The sequence below is a fragment of the Excalfactoria chinensis genome, chromosome 3 (genome assembly GCF_039878825.1).
Source record: "Excalfactoria chinensis isolate bCotChi1 chromosome 3, bCotChi1.hap2, whole genome shotgun sequence".
NCBI lineage: Eukaryota > Metazoa > Chordata > Aves > Galliformes > Phasianidae > Excalfactoria > Excalfactoria chinensis.
In genome coordinates this window covers 65,014,872-65,029,780 of record NC_092827.1, presented here as the reverse complement: position 1 = coordinate 65,029,780, position 14,909 = coordinate 65,014,872, and the positions used below count along the sequence as shown (strand labels likewise).

Below are 14,909 nucleotides of genomic sequence, written 5' to 3'. Positions count from 1 at the left end.
TAAATCTGCCTTTAATCATGTATTTATAATTACCCAGGCTGAAACTGAGAGTATCATTTCTTTACTCTGGATTCCCTCTCACTTGCTCTTTCCTCAGTATTGTTGAACTTGGATGTGTTGTCTTTACATATCCAGCTGTTGCTTTTGGATCACATGTGACTGCACACAATCAGAGACTGCTGTCTCTGTGTCACTGGGCAGAAATTCCTGTTAAAGGAGGGGTCTTTAATGTCGAGGATCCTTTACAAAATCCTGAAACTTCTCTGTAGGCAATAATGATATGATGCAGAATGGAAACCTAACTGAAATCCAGGTTTCCCTTTAGAAAATACAATTATGCATAGGAAAAAAGAGGTGATGAGAAAGCTTATGAAAATTTGTTTAGATGCACAGAAAGTAATGAGTTGTTGTAGATGTGCATCATGTTGTCTGTTTTCTTATGGTTGCTGTGGGAAGACTTGTTACAAAGTTGGTGAGCAGAATCCTGCCTATATATGGGAAAGATTATGGAACAGTTGATATGGATAAAACTATGGTGAGCTTTCTTGAAATTTTAAAATGCTAATCAAAATAAGCTTTAAAATTAAATGTTACGATTCCATCTCATTCTCCAGAAAGTGCTGCTATGCATAGCTTCCGATCAGCAAAGCAAAAGCCCTTGACCCTCATCCTTCTTGAATGTTCAACGTTCAGAGCTTGCATTTCCCTGGTGCTTCCCTAAGAACCATCATGAGCTGTGTACTGGGATGACATGAGGCTGATGTGTAAGCGAGAGTGCTGCTCAGGGTTTTCAGATGAGTGCTGTGGAATGGAGATCAGGTGAAAGTATGTGGTGGAGAGGCAGGGAAAAAAAATCCTTCAAAAATAATTGATCTAGAAATGTTTGTATGACAGGATTCTCTGATACGCCCTGGAAAAACCCATGTGAGATGACAAAAGTAGGGTTGTAGAAAATCCTAGGTACCATATCAGATAATAAAAGTACCCATCTATAAGGAGCTGCTTATGGTTGAATTGTTATCCTTCATATGTTATTTTTATTACATAAGGAGATGTGTGGAGGAAAAGTAAATATTTGAAACTTCAGATCTACTTTAGCAAACAGCTTGATGAGCTTACAATGGGGAGATACTTACTGGTACTTATTTTCTAACACCCACTTTCTTACTGTCTCTGAATCAAATCAAGTGCTATTGGAGGAAGCTTGGTAATGAAACTGAACTGTTGGTTGTGCTTATTATTGAAAATTTCATTGTGGAAGCACCTGCTGAAAGCTTGCTTTTTAAAGCACGGTGCATAAAGACAGTCATTTGTGGAGCTTGGGGTGTTTTTTACCATCAGAAATTTTCCCTGGGGGGAAAAAAAAAGGAAGACTTCAGTTGAAAGGGTAACAATTTTCCTTGATAAATGAAAAAATACAGTGAAGATTTTGTCATTTATTGAGGTTCTGGTGCTGTTATAATGGGTTCTTGGTTTACAGTCAGAAGTATGCTCGCTCTATCTTAGACTTCTCTGAAATATTCTAACTTAGCTCTAAACTTCCATTAAGAACACATGTTGTTTGACTTGAGAATGAGCATAACTCAGTTTTAGTCTACAAGCCGCAACCATGACTGTGAATGGAAAAAAGAAATAAGTTTGTTGTTATAAATAATGGCATATTATTAGATGTACAATGAAATCAATTATGAAAGGCCACCTTTTGGAGCATGTTGTTGTTATTTAATAATCTGTTACTTGTTCTCAATATTTAAAATAATTAAAAGTTCTGATTTCTTTATTTCTGCTTTTGTGCTATGCTTTTGTGTAGCTCCTTTCTGTATTTCGCAAGATGGTTTAATTCTTCAAATTGAGATGCAGTCATTATTGATTTCTGCACTGTTGTTTTTTTTTTGTGTTAGTCAAGCTCTTAATATATGCTTGGTGTTGATAGAGAGAACATGCATTTTCCCTGAAGAGCTGACTGTGAGCAAAGGTCTTGATCCTGAGAATACTGAATTATGCAGATACTTTTCTGGGGATGAATAATCCTTTCCCAATTAAAAAACAAACAAGCAAAAAAGAAAACAAAAAAACCTGCAGAATACTACCCAAACAGAAAATAAATAAAAGCCAGTAAATTGTTTACATACATTTCCCCTTCTTGAGTTAAATGTTAATATGATTGTATATGCTTGCCATGCATGTATATAAGGAGAGGTAAAAAGGCTTGCTTTTAGCTACTGGGTGTGGAGAACGATATGGATTCACTCTTTTATTTTCACCTTTTGCAATCATAGCATTACTATTTCCTTGTGACTAACAGTATTCTGCAGATCTATTTATTGGCAAGAAATCTTAGGGAATTTTGTGGTGTTACTTCCTTTATCTTCAGAAAGAGGAGGAGACGTAATGTCAGTTGCCTGTATCAATTAGTAAATAAACAACTTCTTAACAAGTTCCTTGAATGTAGTAATTAATGTCAGTTCATGAGTTTAAAAGCCTGGCAACCCTAGGGTTTGAAAATGTTTTAGAAGTCTCCTATGCTACAGGTGATAGAATGCATAGAAGATCTTGCTATTGATCCTGATGTACATGTGAAAAATGTGTATCTATTCTTGTTATGAATTTCTGCACTGCATGAGAACGGGTCAGCCCCAGAGAGCAGCACAATTGAGCTTCCTTATGTGCACAGTGTACAGAGGCACAGGTACACATTTACCATGGGAAACTTCAGGCAGAAGTAGGAGAGACCCAACATGTTTGCTGTAGGGTGGCACAGGGACATGAAAAGCATAAAGTCAAAGGCAGTTTAAGGTACGGAGTCTCAGTGTCAGGTAATGCCAACTGAACATCCCATTTGGCATTACAGCTAAACCTATTAGTGATGAGCTCTCCTGTTCTCATAATTTCCTATTGCTGAGGTCTTGAAGATCATCCAGTCTCTTGCAGGTGACTTCAGGGGGCAAAACCAGCAGAAAGCTTGCTTTTATAGGGTTCTTCTTCTATAGGATTAACTCCTTGGACAGGTCCACTGTGATCTTTCTAGTGCAAGTAATTTTGTCAGCAAAAAGCAAGACAAAGGAGAAGGAAAGGTAACAGTGTGGGAACTTTCCAACTGAAAGAGGTATTTAATTAATATCAGACCTTGACCCAAAGCAGTGGATGACTGTCAAGGGAAGCAGATGACATTATGTGATGAGGCAGGCAGTTGAAAGGGGGTGAGTCTGTGTTTCAGATGGACACAATTCTCTTTCACATACTGGCTGAGGACTTGAGCAAACCAACTTTCTCCCTCATTGACTGTTTCTTCATATTAAGCAGCATTTTCTCATTAACTGCTGTTACACAGATATTTAGATTTTCTCTGGTGGGGAATATTGCAGAAGCAAAACTATGAAGTACATTGTTTTAAATATGGATAATTATTAAAAGGCACAAAATTTTTCTGTACTTCATCATTGCTTGGAATTTACAGGAAAAAAAAATAAATAAAAGCTTTAATTAAAGTTAAAGCTTCATTACTCCTAAGTTGATAAGAGCTCAGTATGAAAATATCATTGCTATTCAGAACTACCAGAATATTCCAAATCATTTGTGAATCATCTCTAATTAACAAGGTGCTCTATTACAGAGCTGTCTGAACAATGACAGGCTATTTCATGCAACCCTCTAAGCTAAAATCTATTAGCTATATATTATCTCAATTATTTTTAGTATTCTGGAGAAGCTGTTTATGGTTTTTGCCTGCCAAAGAACTCCAAAAAGCAGAGATACTACTGAAATATAAAGGCATGGACTTTGCCTCCAAACGCCCCAAGAAGGATCTGCAGATCCCCTGATATATCTGGAAACCAGAATTGTATGGATTTTCTATGTAATATATCTGTATGATCTTTAGACCTGCTGTTCATTTTCAGCCAAGACGTCATCAGGAAATATGCTAGGTTTCATACGCAAGTGGAAGCAATGACAGAGGCCAAATCATCTACATTTAAGCTAAGAACAAAGTCTTGCAACGCACCAATGATCGTAAGACATTCAGTATATATTCGTGACCTCACTGAGAGAGAAATTAGTCAATCCTGGTCATAGGCATGAGAAAAAGGAAACATACAGCTTGATGTAACCTTAAAACTACCTTAAATAATGCAGGATGTGCTTCAGTTTTTACTGCTTATCAAAAATGCATCAAGGTTACAAAAAATGAAATCTGCTTCAAAGGCAATTGTTTTGTCTGTCTGATGCAACACTATAAGCATTGAGAAAGTCGCTATGGCAAGGATTTTAACTATTAGAGGAAGGTGAATTTTTAGACAGCCTCCAAGGGGAGCAGTTAGCACTAGGAATTTGAATAAAATGCATGATGATATTAAACCAAGTTTATGATAGTTTGAGGAATTACACGTTGAATGACTGCTTGTGGTTATATCCATCTTCCGCTTAATACTGGTTATCAGATTCACTGAGCCATGTGCACCAAATACACTGCACTGTAGAGCTCAGGTTGTTCTGTTTCTATACACCTTGTCTGTAAGGGCAGCATTCAGTCTACCTGTAGGGATTAGGTCTGCTTATGTAACCCCACTCTTGTTCTGCCTCCAGTTTTCCTTATTAGGAGAACCAGTTAGCTTGCTCCACTACTGGGCTTGTGTGCAACCAGATAAATACATAGAATATGAAAGGGAGTAGTTAGAGTATGTAGACAAACTTAGGCCCTGAGTAACTTCACAGTACACATTATGCTTGAATGGCAAAGGTGCAAGCCTAAGCAAATCCAAAGCTCTCTGTCTCTAGGAGTCTCATTGTATTCTATAGTTTTGGTAGCAGAGTCACTGAAAAGATAATGTAGGACTAGTAATAATTAAAGGTAGAATAATTTACATCTCATAACTGTAGCATCTAATGTACTCAAGTATTCCATATACTCTCATATATGCTACAGTTGCATGCAGAAATTTGTGAGAGGTGTATGTTTCTGTGTGCAGTTATACAGGTATAGCAGAATGTGGAAAGGCCTGACAAGAGAAGTATTGGTATTAGCATCTCTAAGTCAATTAAACAGATGTGTAATGACCTGATTTTTTGCAGTATGACTCTGGATTTCTCTTTCTCACTCTTAGGAATCTTTTTTCTTTCAAGCAGGCTGAGAATCAGTTATAGATTTTACTTTTTAAAACATATAATGGCATTTCATTGTTTCAGATCTTGTGAATATTTAGCCAGTTCATTTCTGCTGGTTTTATAAGAGAAATACTTTAGGATTTTTTTAAAATGCTCTACACATGCCAGAGTTATTCTTTAAACTTCCATTATCAAAGGTAGTTTGACATGGGCTACTCAGTGACTCCAATCCTTCTACAACCAGGCAAGCTGCTTCCACATCTGGGAAGCTGGTAGCTAATACTGGCACAACTCTTCCCAGCTGAAGAAGGAGCCACTCACAAGGACACATTCCTGCCTCCACCACAGGAGCAAATATTAGTCTGGCACTAACATTTGTACAGCCACCCAGTGAAAAAGATCAGGGAACTGAAGTAGTTTAAAGTTCTGGGGTGGGTTTTGGCTCAGTTTTAACTTGGGCCTCTTCTCCAGTTTGGTTCATTCTGTGGCTGTGTGAGTAATTGAACCAATAGAGAGGAAGAAGGAAATTGTAACTTGAAGATGGTGGAGTGAGGCCACGAGTAATTGTCTTATGCCAGGACTAGTGATATCAATGTTAAAAGCCAAGATCCCTGTCTAAAATGCAAAAATCTTTGTGCAGCTTCCAGACCCATTAGTATCCTTATAAGAAGCAAGTAGCTTTAGCTTCATTCCTTCTTCCCATGAAGAATTTAATTCACCTCCAGTTTGCCTGCGTCTCTTGCACCTACACCCATCTTGCAGCAGGTTGACTGGACTAGGGCAGCCTGTTATATTTGTTTTCTTCAACGAAATATGATGTTTCTCATGTATTTCCATGAGTTTGTAAACCAAGAGACATTAAGATAAGGTGTGAAAGACGACATGCAGTAATACTGCATGAGTCAACTTTGCTGCATGAAGGATTTTTTTCTGTCTTTACTTCTGACCTAGATGTTGTTACGTAGTATGTGTATTTCCCTAAATGCTATATTCTGATTTCTTCTCTCTCACCTTCTTTCTTGTGTATTTGGACCTCCTGAATTCTGGAGATACACAGTAAAGTAGTCCTTAAAAATCACATAGTTGAAATTAATCTTTCTCCCTTTAAACTCAAGTTTAATTTTTATTATTTCATCTCACTCAAGTTAAGATGAGAGGGATGAAAGTAAGAAGAAATGAGCCACACATGTGAAGGAAAGATCTGTGGAATAGGAAGTGAGAAATATACTAGTCTGCTTTTTGTTAAGAGCCCCACAACAGTCAGAGAGGCAGTGAAAGAAACATTTTCTACTGAATAATATAGCATTGACAACAAGGCCTAGATTCTCCTGATGAGAATGAGAGAAGCTATTCTCTCTCAGCACAATAACGTGTCTAGGCTGTCCATATCTTGCCAATCCTAAGTTATTCACTATGCTTTCAAGGGATACTTAGTTTGTAAAAAGTATTTTGGATTTTCATAGTAGATTTATTCCTTTCTTTGAGGAAGGAATTATTAACATTGATACTCCATGGCTGGGGCTGCCCTTGGTCCTGTTACAGCCCTAATTCTGACTTCTGTGTTCAGTCTTGGAGGATGATGCGTGTGGGTCAGGGCATGGCCTGTGCCAGAGCCACTTCTGCTACTAGTTCTCCCCACTCTTCAGAAGCAGCATCTGCTGCCTGAAAGCCAGACAAGGGAGACCATCTCACTCCTGAAACACTGCCTTCAGGTGGGATGCTGCTCTGCCTTGGGAGAGGATGTCTGGCTGCCTCACGGCAGCAAGCTGCCCTTGAAGCCTCTGTAATGGAGGGAAGGTGAACTTGGTTAGGTATCTGTGTAACAATTGTAATGTTTGCCTCTCTATCTGGTACAGATAATTCTTTTCTGGAAGTTAAATTTGAACAGCCTCCTAATGTGTGGATGTTCTTAGCCACGGGATAAGATTGCATATTGGATTGCGTATTGGAGAATAGCAGAGATAGATCCCAATAATGTATTAGGATTAAAGTATCACATTTCAATGAATGCGTGATGTGTGAATTGCACCTCACACATGGCATGCTTTATGGATTTGGGATGTTGTGTGACATTAACATTAAGCTCACCTTTTGGAAAAAGATGGCTCCTGTAGGATTTTTTCATTGGTTCAAAGAAAATTTAAGCATAATCAGTTTACTGGTGAAGTAACGAATTTAAGATTTGTTTTAAAGCATGTTCCATATTGTTTGGATCCACAGTAGCATATTGTGTTGAGGTAAGCTGGTGCACTTGGAAAGATTTTTAAGACATTTTGGCCACAAGTATTCATTGTACCATGTAGAATAATAAGGAGAACACTGGCAGTTCGTCATGATTTGAATTAGTGTATCTGAAGGTATGAATGAGCAGCTGAACTTGTATTCAGTGGTATGGCTTACATAACGGTAGAATTGATTGCACATTTTTATCTCTACTTGAGGAAGAACAGACAAAACAAACTGCCAATTTGGCACTGCACATATGGAAAATAGATTCTCCTTTCATATGTGTTTGTGTTATACAGTGTGCCTCTTTCTATCTGTACCTCGTTGAATTATAGGTTTATTTTGGGATTTGAAATGTCGTACTAAATTCACTGAGATATGTCCAAAGCTTTAGGCAACTTAACAAGTTGTCATTTCTTTACCCATTAGGTTATCATTAGATTAATCAGATGTTTGGATATTTATTTCATATTCTGTATATATCCTTTCAACAATTTTCACACAGTTGTCTGATGAGTAGGAAAACATGTACAAGATGTTGACGTTTCTTCCAGATTTGTTGAACCATAAGTTAAACAGACTCAACTCCAGTGTGGACAGGAGCCATTATGCAAAAAGAGTATGTCCTTCTTGCTACCTGGTAGCTTAGAGGAGAGATGTGGCACAATGGCTAAGAGAAGGAGATGCTATGTAGCTGAATTCACATTAGGCTGCAGCAAATGGTTCTCTAACATATATACATTGAACATATTCAAATTATGCCAGCCTTCAACATCATAATAGCAATCATTGCTAACCCAGAGGAGGAGGCATTCATATAGACTTTCTTTCTTGTCATTATCGAAGAGGTTTCCACTGAACCACAACATTTGTTTTTGGACCCATGTTGTCCTCATGACAGGGGGATGTTGTCTTATTCATTCTTCTGTGTTTGGTCAACTATTGGATGGAGGTTATTTTACTTTGGTTCCAAACAAGCTGTCTAAGAATATGCTTCTACATTTGTGTATTACTGTGAGGTTATGTGTATATATTTCAGGGCATGTGGATGATTTTGAGTTAGCTCTAAAAATTGAGGTTTATTGCTTCATCTGACATCATTAAATCTTAGATACTAACATAGTCATTTTGCTAGTCCTCTTCTCATGTCCTCCTCTACTTCTGGTCCTACAAAATCTTGATCTAATAAAGCTAAAATACTTATATAAAGTGGTTGGAAGCTGAGTTAAATGCTGGTTTTAGTTTGTTAGTGGCAAAATGGGACATTGGGCCGTATTGTACAAGGTGAACTAAGAAATAAGTATGTGGTTTTGTAAATATCAGATGGAACCTAACAAACTTCTTTGGGAGTTGAAATTATTTTTCATTGTCATGTCATTGTGGTATTTAGCATGGGATATTCACACAGTCTTGATCTTGACTTTTGGTGAGCATTAGATGTCATGTATTTTGAAAACATCTGTTATGTCTTTTGTCCTACTAGCTATAATATCTACCAAGGTAAATTTATGTATGTCATTGCTTTATTCTTTTTTGACGTTACTCACAGTTAAGTCTATTTTTTTAAGAAAAGCTTGCAACTGTGTGCCCTGCCTAAACTGATATTTTGGCTTAAAGCACATAATAGTGATCACCATGTTTTGTCTGAAACAGCTCCTGTGAAATGGCAGAGTACTCCATCTCTATTTTATTAAAGGAGATTTGGAGTGGTGATGTGGCTAAATAGCAGTGCAGTTGCACACACTTCAGAATCTGAGTTTGACACACCATTGAGAGGCACAACCATTTGTACAAATTAAGAACCTGACCAAAAAGCAGATTTCTCCTTTTAGGTGTATAATATTTTTCAGAATCTATCGGTGCAAAATTGTGTATCAGTAGATTTATAATGAATGCATTCCTTTGTAGAATTGTTGATAGTCAGTCTGAATAAATAGTAAACATATGCTGTGCATAATGAAGTTCTGCCATCCAATATTGTGTTGTATAACATTCACTAAAAGTAGATATTCATAAACATGTAGTACAATTGTTCATACTTCAGTTACCAAGTAGCATCTTTCTTTCAATAAATATCTAGTTCGTTATAGGAGTCTGTTTCTGCTTATTATCAAAATGTAAGAAAGCAGAATTGTATCTTTATCGGTCTCCTTCAGCTGCATTGGAGTAGGAGCTTGTGCAACATAAACGAGATTGGACACCAAATTGCAAGCAAGACCGATATCAGCCAATGGAGTGAAAGTCTGACATAATTAAAAAGAAAAAACAAAACAATTGAAGCTGACTTCTTTCTGGCCCATTTTCAATGCGAGTTACTAGATGATCTGATGAAACAGACCACAGGAAACTGGCATGTGTGTGGCCATTGATGCTGTTGCACACTGTTTTGAGTCTTTAAGTAGCAAAGAACATGAGGAAGTGGTCAATACAGCACTTGTTACACTTGCTAACTTGATGCTCAAGCAAGCACTATTACAAGATTCTTTTGAGGGTTAATACATCAATCATCTGGTGAAAACTCAATCAAATCCTGTTGTCTTGTCATCAAACCATTATTTGTGTAGCAGTCTCAGTTCCCTACGCTCAAATAAGAGCAAGTCATACATCTGTGTGGTACAGAGAAGACTGTTGCCAGGAGTCTGATCCTATCTGTTTCCTGCCCATTTATTGGATACAGGTAGACAACATGCATGGCTTTCATTTCTTTCTTCTGAACAGTGATTTTAATTTGCAAAATGGCTAAAGGGACCTGTGCCTCTACTGGACTGTGCCTCTACTGGAAAATTCTCTTGCATCCTCATTCAGACAACATTGCTGATCACTTGCTTATCATTGCTGGTGAGAAGCATGTCTGAGCTGGCAAATTGTTGCCTATATTTCACATTGCTGGCTGGGCAGTGTATCCTTGTTTTTGAGGCAGCACTCTGGTCAAGTAAGCAAGACACTGCACTGGACAAAATATTCAACCAGATTCAGCAGCTAGAAAGGCTGGAATACAGATTGCTGTGCTGACCTAATAAGATCCAAGCCCAGGCATTTCTTGACTATCATGTTCTGTTTGTTTGTGGTGTTTGTTTGTGTTGTTGTTGTTGTTTGTTGTTGTTTTTAAATAAGCATCAGTAAGAAAAATAACCATCTCACTTGCTCACTGAGAAAACAAAAGCCAAGTAGAAATTTGCTTAACATTCAAGATCAGGAAACAGCAATAACCAAGAGTCAGATACCATCTAATCACTTAGGAAAAGGTGAGGGTTGCTTTTCTGTGGTCTTTTCTGTTTTTCTTATGTAGTTATTGAGGAAAGATAGCTAGCATTATTACATATGCAAGGAACGTAGTATGAATTTGTATGATATTACTTTTACAGTGATCTCTTAATTTGCTCAAGTAGTAGAGTCATTTTGGTTTTGCTTATAAATAGATGATTCACATAAAAGGTAGGAAGTCCATTCTGGTCATAGCATCTGACATGTACTGTGTATAAGCAGTATAGAATTTCTGTCAGTAATGTTATAATACAAGCCACTGTGCTTTCTTTCAGGCAAACAATTAGTTCATGTTTCTTTCAAACTTGATTCACGCAGTGCTTTTTTGTTGGCATCCTATTGCTGTGGTTCTGAGCAGGTTACTTTGCTGTGAATTTCCCAGATCTGTGTCCTTTAGTTAGTTACCACTGTTATTATGGTCCTTTAGTTTTCATGGGATATTATTGGCAATACTGTTTAGCTTTTAAAATTTGGAACTTGTGCTGTGCAGTGTCCAGTTTTGAGCGGTTTCTCTTGGAGAGTTTCTCATGAATTCTGGGCTTGGATTTCTTTTGTTTGCTTGTTTTTTTTTAAAGCTCTTTTCCAATTGAAGTAAACTTTATTTTGGGATTTTGGTCACTGGTAGATGCCACGGTCTTCTATTTATTTATTTTGTGCTACAACAAATGCGATAATATTTTTAGGAAGTTCAGAATACGGAGAATTGCTGCTTGATATCATTGCATTGTATGCCCCACCTTCTCTGCCAGTTTTATTGTTTATTCTTATCTTAAATTCATATTTTTAGTAAAAATCAAGCAGTTCTTTCAGCAGTTAAAGTTGTTCAAAGGAGAGCTGATAATAATTTATGGCCATGAATTTCTAAGTGCAATGAATTTTTCCAGTAGCTGGTTGATCTGGCAACTGTATGTTTATAAATATATTGATGAGTGTTCTATTTTAGTCTAAATGGTATTTTGACTTGCACCTTTTCTGCTAGTGTCATTGGGAAAAATAGATATTATCCCATCAGCTGACAGACTGAGGGTTTTTTTAAACCTCTTCTCACTTTTTGTTTTGAAGCAAAGCTAAATTCCACATCCTGGTAGCATGCCGTGTGAATGCAACAGGAGAAGAGTTTGCTGTGTTTAGTTTACGTGCTTGTGTATTCTCTTTGATTTCTGTATTTGTACTCTTCCTTCAGTAAGTTTTTGCAACTCAGTTTCTTGTATTGCTTACAGCTGGAAGATGCACTCAGCAGCTACTCTACTGCTTTCTTGTCCCACAGGTGAAGACAAGCATCCTGGCACTGATGATTATTTGTCCTTCTGCATTTAATCCCTAAGCACCTGGTTGGAAGGGACATAAGTAAGCAGGCAGATCATGCCTGCTTCCAAGCCTGCACCTGTGTCTTGGCAGGGATGTGAGAAGAGACTTGCTCCCAAATTGGGCATTGCTGCATGTGTTGCAGAGTAACCTTTAGCATCAAGCAACAGCTTCTACTTGTTAACCATATGTTAACGGGTATAAGTGTGTACTTGTATGTTAAAGCACTCTGTACATCATGGAAAGTGAAGGCTGTGATAAACCTACTAGCATAGGTAGTAACAACCTCTCATCTGCTACTGCTTATTGTTATATAGGCCAGTTCCGTATGTTTGGGGATGGGAAATGATCTTCTCTGCATGATGCTGGTGTCCCAGTGGGCCTCTGTTATGTATCTGAGGGGCAGGGAGCTACCCTGATCCTTGCCCAATTGCTATTTAAAGCTGGAATGGCTTACCAGAATGAGAATGTGTGGATCTGAAAAGCCTTTGTCAGTGTGAAAGCAAGGCTGAGTGAGGATGCCCCTTCTGCAGGCAGAGGGCAGGGCACACACAGAGGTCCTGGTGAAGGCCCAGGAGAGGGCCAGGTGAGCGCCTCAGGCTCTTGCACCACTCAGTGCTGCTGCTGCAATTAGGTCACCACGTGAGGGGACATGGAACTCTGCTGCATAAATTGCATCAGCAAATAATTTTGGTGCTGATGTAGCTCTACTAACAAAATAGCTTTTTACCTGCTTCTTGCTTTTGAAAAGGGGTTTTTGGTATACCTGCAATAGCTTAGTTTCTGCTGGACCAGCTGCCTTCACTCTGTTTATCCAGAAGTCAATATTGCTGTCATGGTAAAGGGCTCCTAGGCTTTGCTCAGTGCACACTGAGGCTGCACCCCAATGGCAGTACTGGAAGATACACTCCTGTTGCCAAAACAGAGAATTAGAGAAACAGTCAGAAGGAGGCATCAAATAGAGAAAAGGACAAAGCAGATTGTCACTCTGCTACATGTGCTATACTGCAGTTATCTTAGGTGGGGGAGGCAGCAGCAGTCAGGGCACAGAGGAGTCAGAGGCCACAGAAAATTGCAGACTGAAGTGGCTATTCAAACCTGACCTCCTTTTTGGGGAAACCATAAATGCCAAACTATTTGTTTGCTTGTTTTTATTTGCTTGCTTTTCCAGGTACAGAGATGACAGTGAGCTTTAAACAAAAGAGAGGGGACAGAGCCTGTGAACAAAGCAGGTAGTGACAGGCACAGCCAGCATGGTTCACAGCGGAACCCAGACATGCAATTAAAGTAAAATCCAACCCTACTTAGAACAGATCGACTGGAGTAGTATTGTCATTTAACCTCTGAGAGCTTTCTCAGGCTGTAGTGGTGTCAGCTCTCTCTGGGCTTATTTATCTGAGTCATTAATAAGTCATCAGAGCTATTCAATTTCCATATGGGGATATGGGAGAAAGACATGTCTGGGTATTCCTTGCTAGTCAGAAAGGAAAGACTGCCAAGGACAAGGAGCCTGAGCTGTTCACAGCAGGCAGAGATAGCTCTTTGGTCTCTGGATCACACTCAGATTCATTAGTTTCTGAATAAAAGCTGAAAAACACATATATAAGGGGAGGAGGTGCGGGTAGCTTTATGTCTGCATGCTTCCAGTATAGTGAGCAGCTCAGAGCTGCAGCCTGCAAATAGATGCACATATTTAACCTCTGAGAAGGGCTGTAGCTGTCTGCTGGAGTACAATAAGAATAGTAATACTTACCATTTAGAGTGTGCTTTCTATTTTCAGAGCTGTGCCAGCATTAGGTGGTATAATGTAGCCTGGAAGGTAATCTAAGCTGGTGGGTCATTATAAGCTTTCTGATTTTAGAGTGGGGGAAGCAACTCTGAGCAAGTCCCCTGAGTGAGAGGAGGCTGAGACCCCCCCCCCTCCCCGTTCCGACTGCGGGTTCATGGCGTCCTCAGCCCTCTCTCGGGAGAGGCTCTGGTGCGGGAGCTCTTCTCTCACATCTGACCACTGGAGCCCTCAGTAATTATAGCGGCATTGAAATTCCGGGCTAAAAACAGAAGTGTAGCATGTGCCTGTTCCCCATGTGATTCAGAAACCAGGAAATCGAAAGAGTCTGGCTGAGAGGAGGGGAGTGCAAAGCCATAGACACATCTAATATTTATCTCAGACCTGCTACGCCGGGGACTCGGAGCTGTCATCTACTGGAGCTGATTATGCATGCAGCAGCACCGGAGCCTGATTGGGCGTAGTAGGACCTAAGGAGAGGGGGAGAGGGAGTGGGAAGTGAGTTGGGCTTGCAGCACCGAAATGTAAACAGTGGGAAGGCAGACGGAGAACAACGCCGGTGGGTGCCGAGCAGCGCACTTCTCGCCTACTGCCCGCCGGGCTGGATGAGCAGGGGCAGGCACGCCGGGCATCTCCTGCCTGTGGATATCCGTCGGGGCTATCGGGATGCGCTAGCTTTCTCCAGCGCTGCAGCTCCGCCGTGCTCCGCACCGGAGCTCGGACGGGGCAATGGACATGAACATGAAGAAGTTCACGGTGCGACGGTTCTTTTCCGTGTATCTCCGCAAGAAGTCTCGGTCGAAGAGCTCGAGCCTGAGTAGATTTGAGGTAAAATCCGTGTTAACTTTGTTATATGCAGTGAATACCGTTACGTGCTGCTGACAGAGATGTGAGAGAACGCCTGTGTTTGCTGACATGGTAAATAGTTAGAGATGGTCTTTCCCTAGAGCTGCTGATGCTCACACCTGACGTCCTTTGTTTCTGTGTAATTCAGGGCTTTTCCTTGGGAGCCTTCAATACGTTGCATAATATATTTAGTGCGTTGCTAAGGATCCTTTTATCAGCCTGGCACAGGGGGAGGGAGCTGATTCAGGACATCATGAAGTTGTAGGAAATACTTACGGATTCACTTAAATTAGCACAGATGGCACCATGATTTGCAGTAGCCTCATATTTTAATCTTCCTTCCCTGCAAACATCGTTCCTTCTCAGTGCTAGATTTCCA

General features: G+C 39.6%; 2 protein-coding genes across 5 annotated transcripts in view; both read left to right on the top strand.

Annotated features, from left to right (window-relative positions):
• The window catches only part of MPC1 (mitochondrial pyruvate carrier 1), a 222,861-nt gene that overhangs the window by 35,920 nt on the left and 172,032 nt on the right, over positions 1-14,909 (top strand). The window lies entirely within an intron of this gene.
• RPS6KA2 (ribosomal protein S6 kinase A2) overlaps positions 1-14,909 on the top strand; it is a 248,001-nt gene that overhangs the window by 83,367 nt on the left and 149,725 nt on the right. Inside the window, exon 1 of one of the 4 annotated variants that reach the window (XM_072331145.1) lies at positions 13,990-14,512. The exons of the other annotated variants lie outside the window; for them this stretch is intronic. Within the exon in view, the coding sequence (XP_072187246.1) occupies positions 14,414-14,512 (99 nt within the window). The 5' untranslated portion in view covers positions 13,990-14,413. Of the gene's footprint in view, positions 1-13,989; positions 14,513-14,909 lie in introns of those variants that run through there. 4 annotated transcript variants of the gene reach the window in all.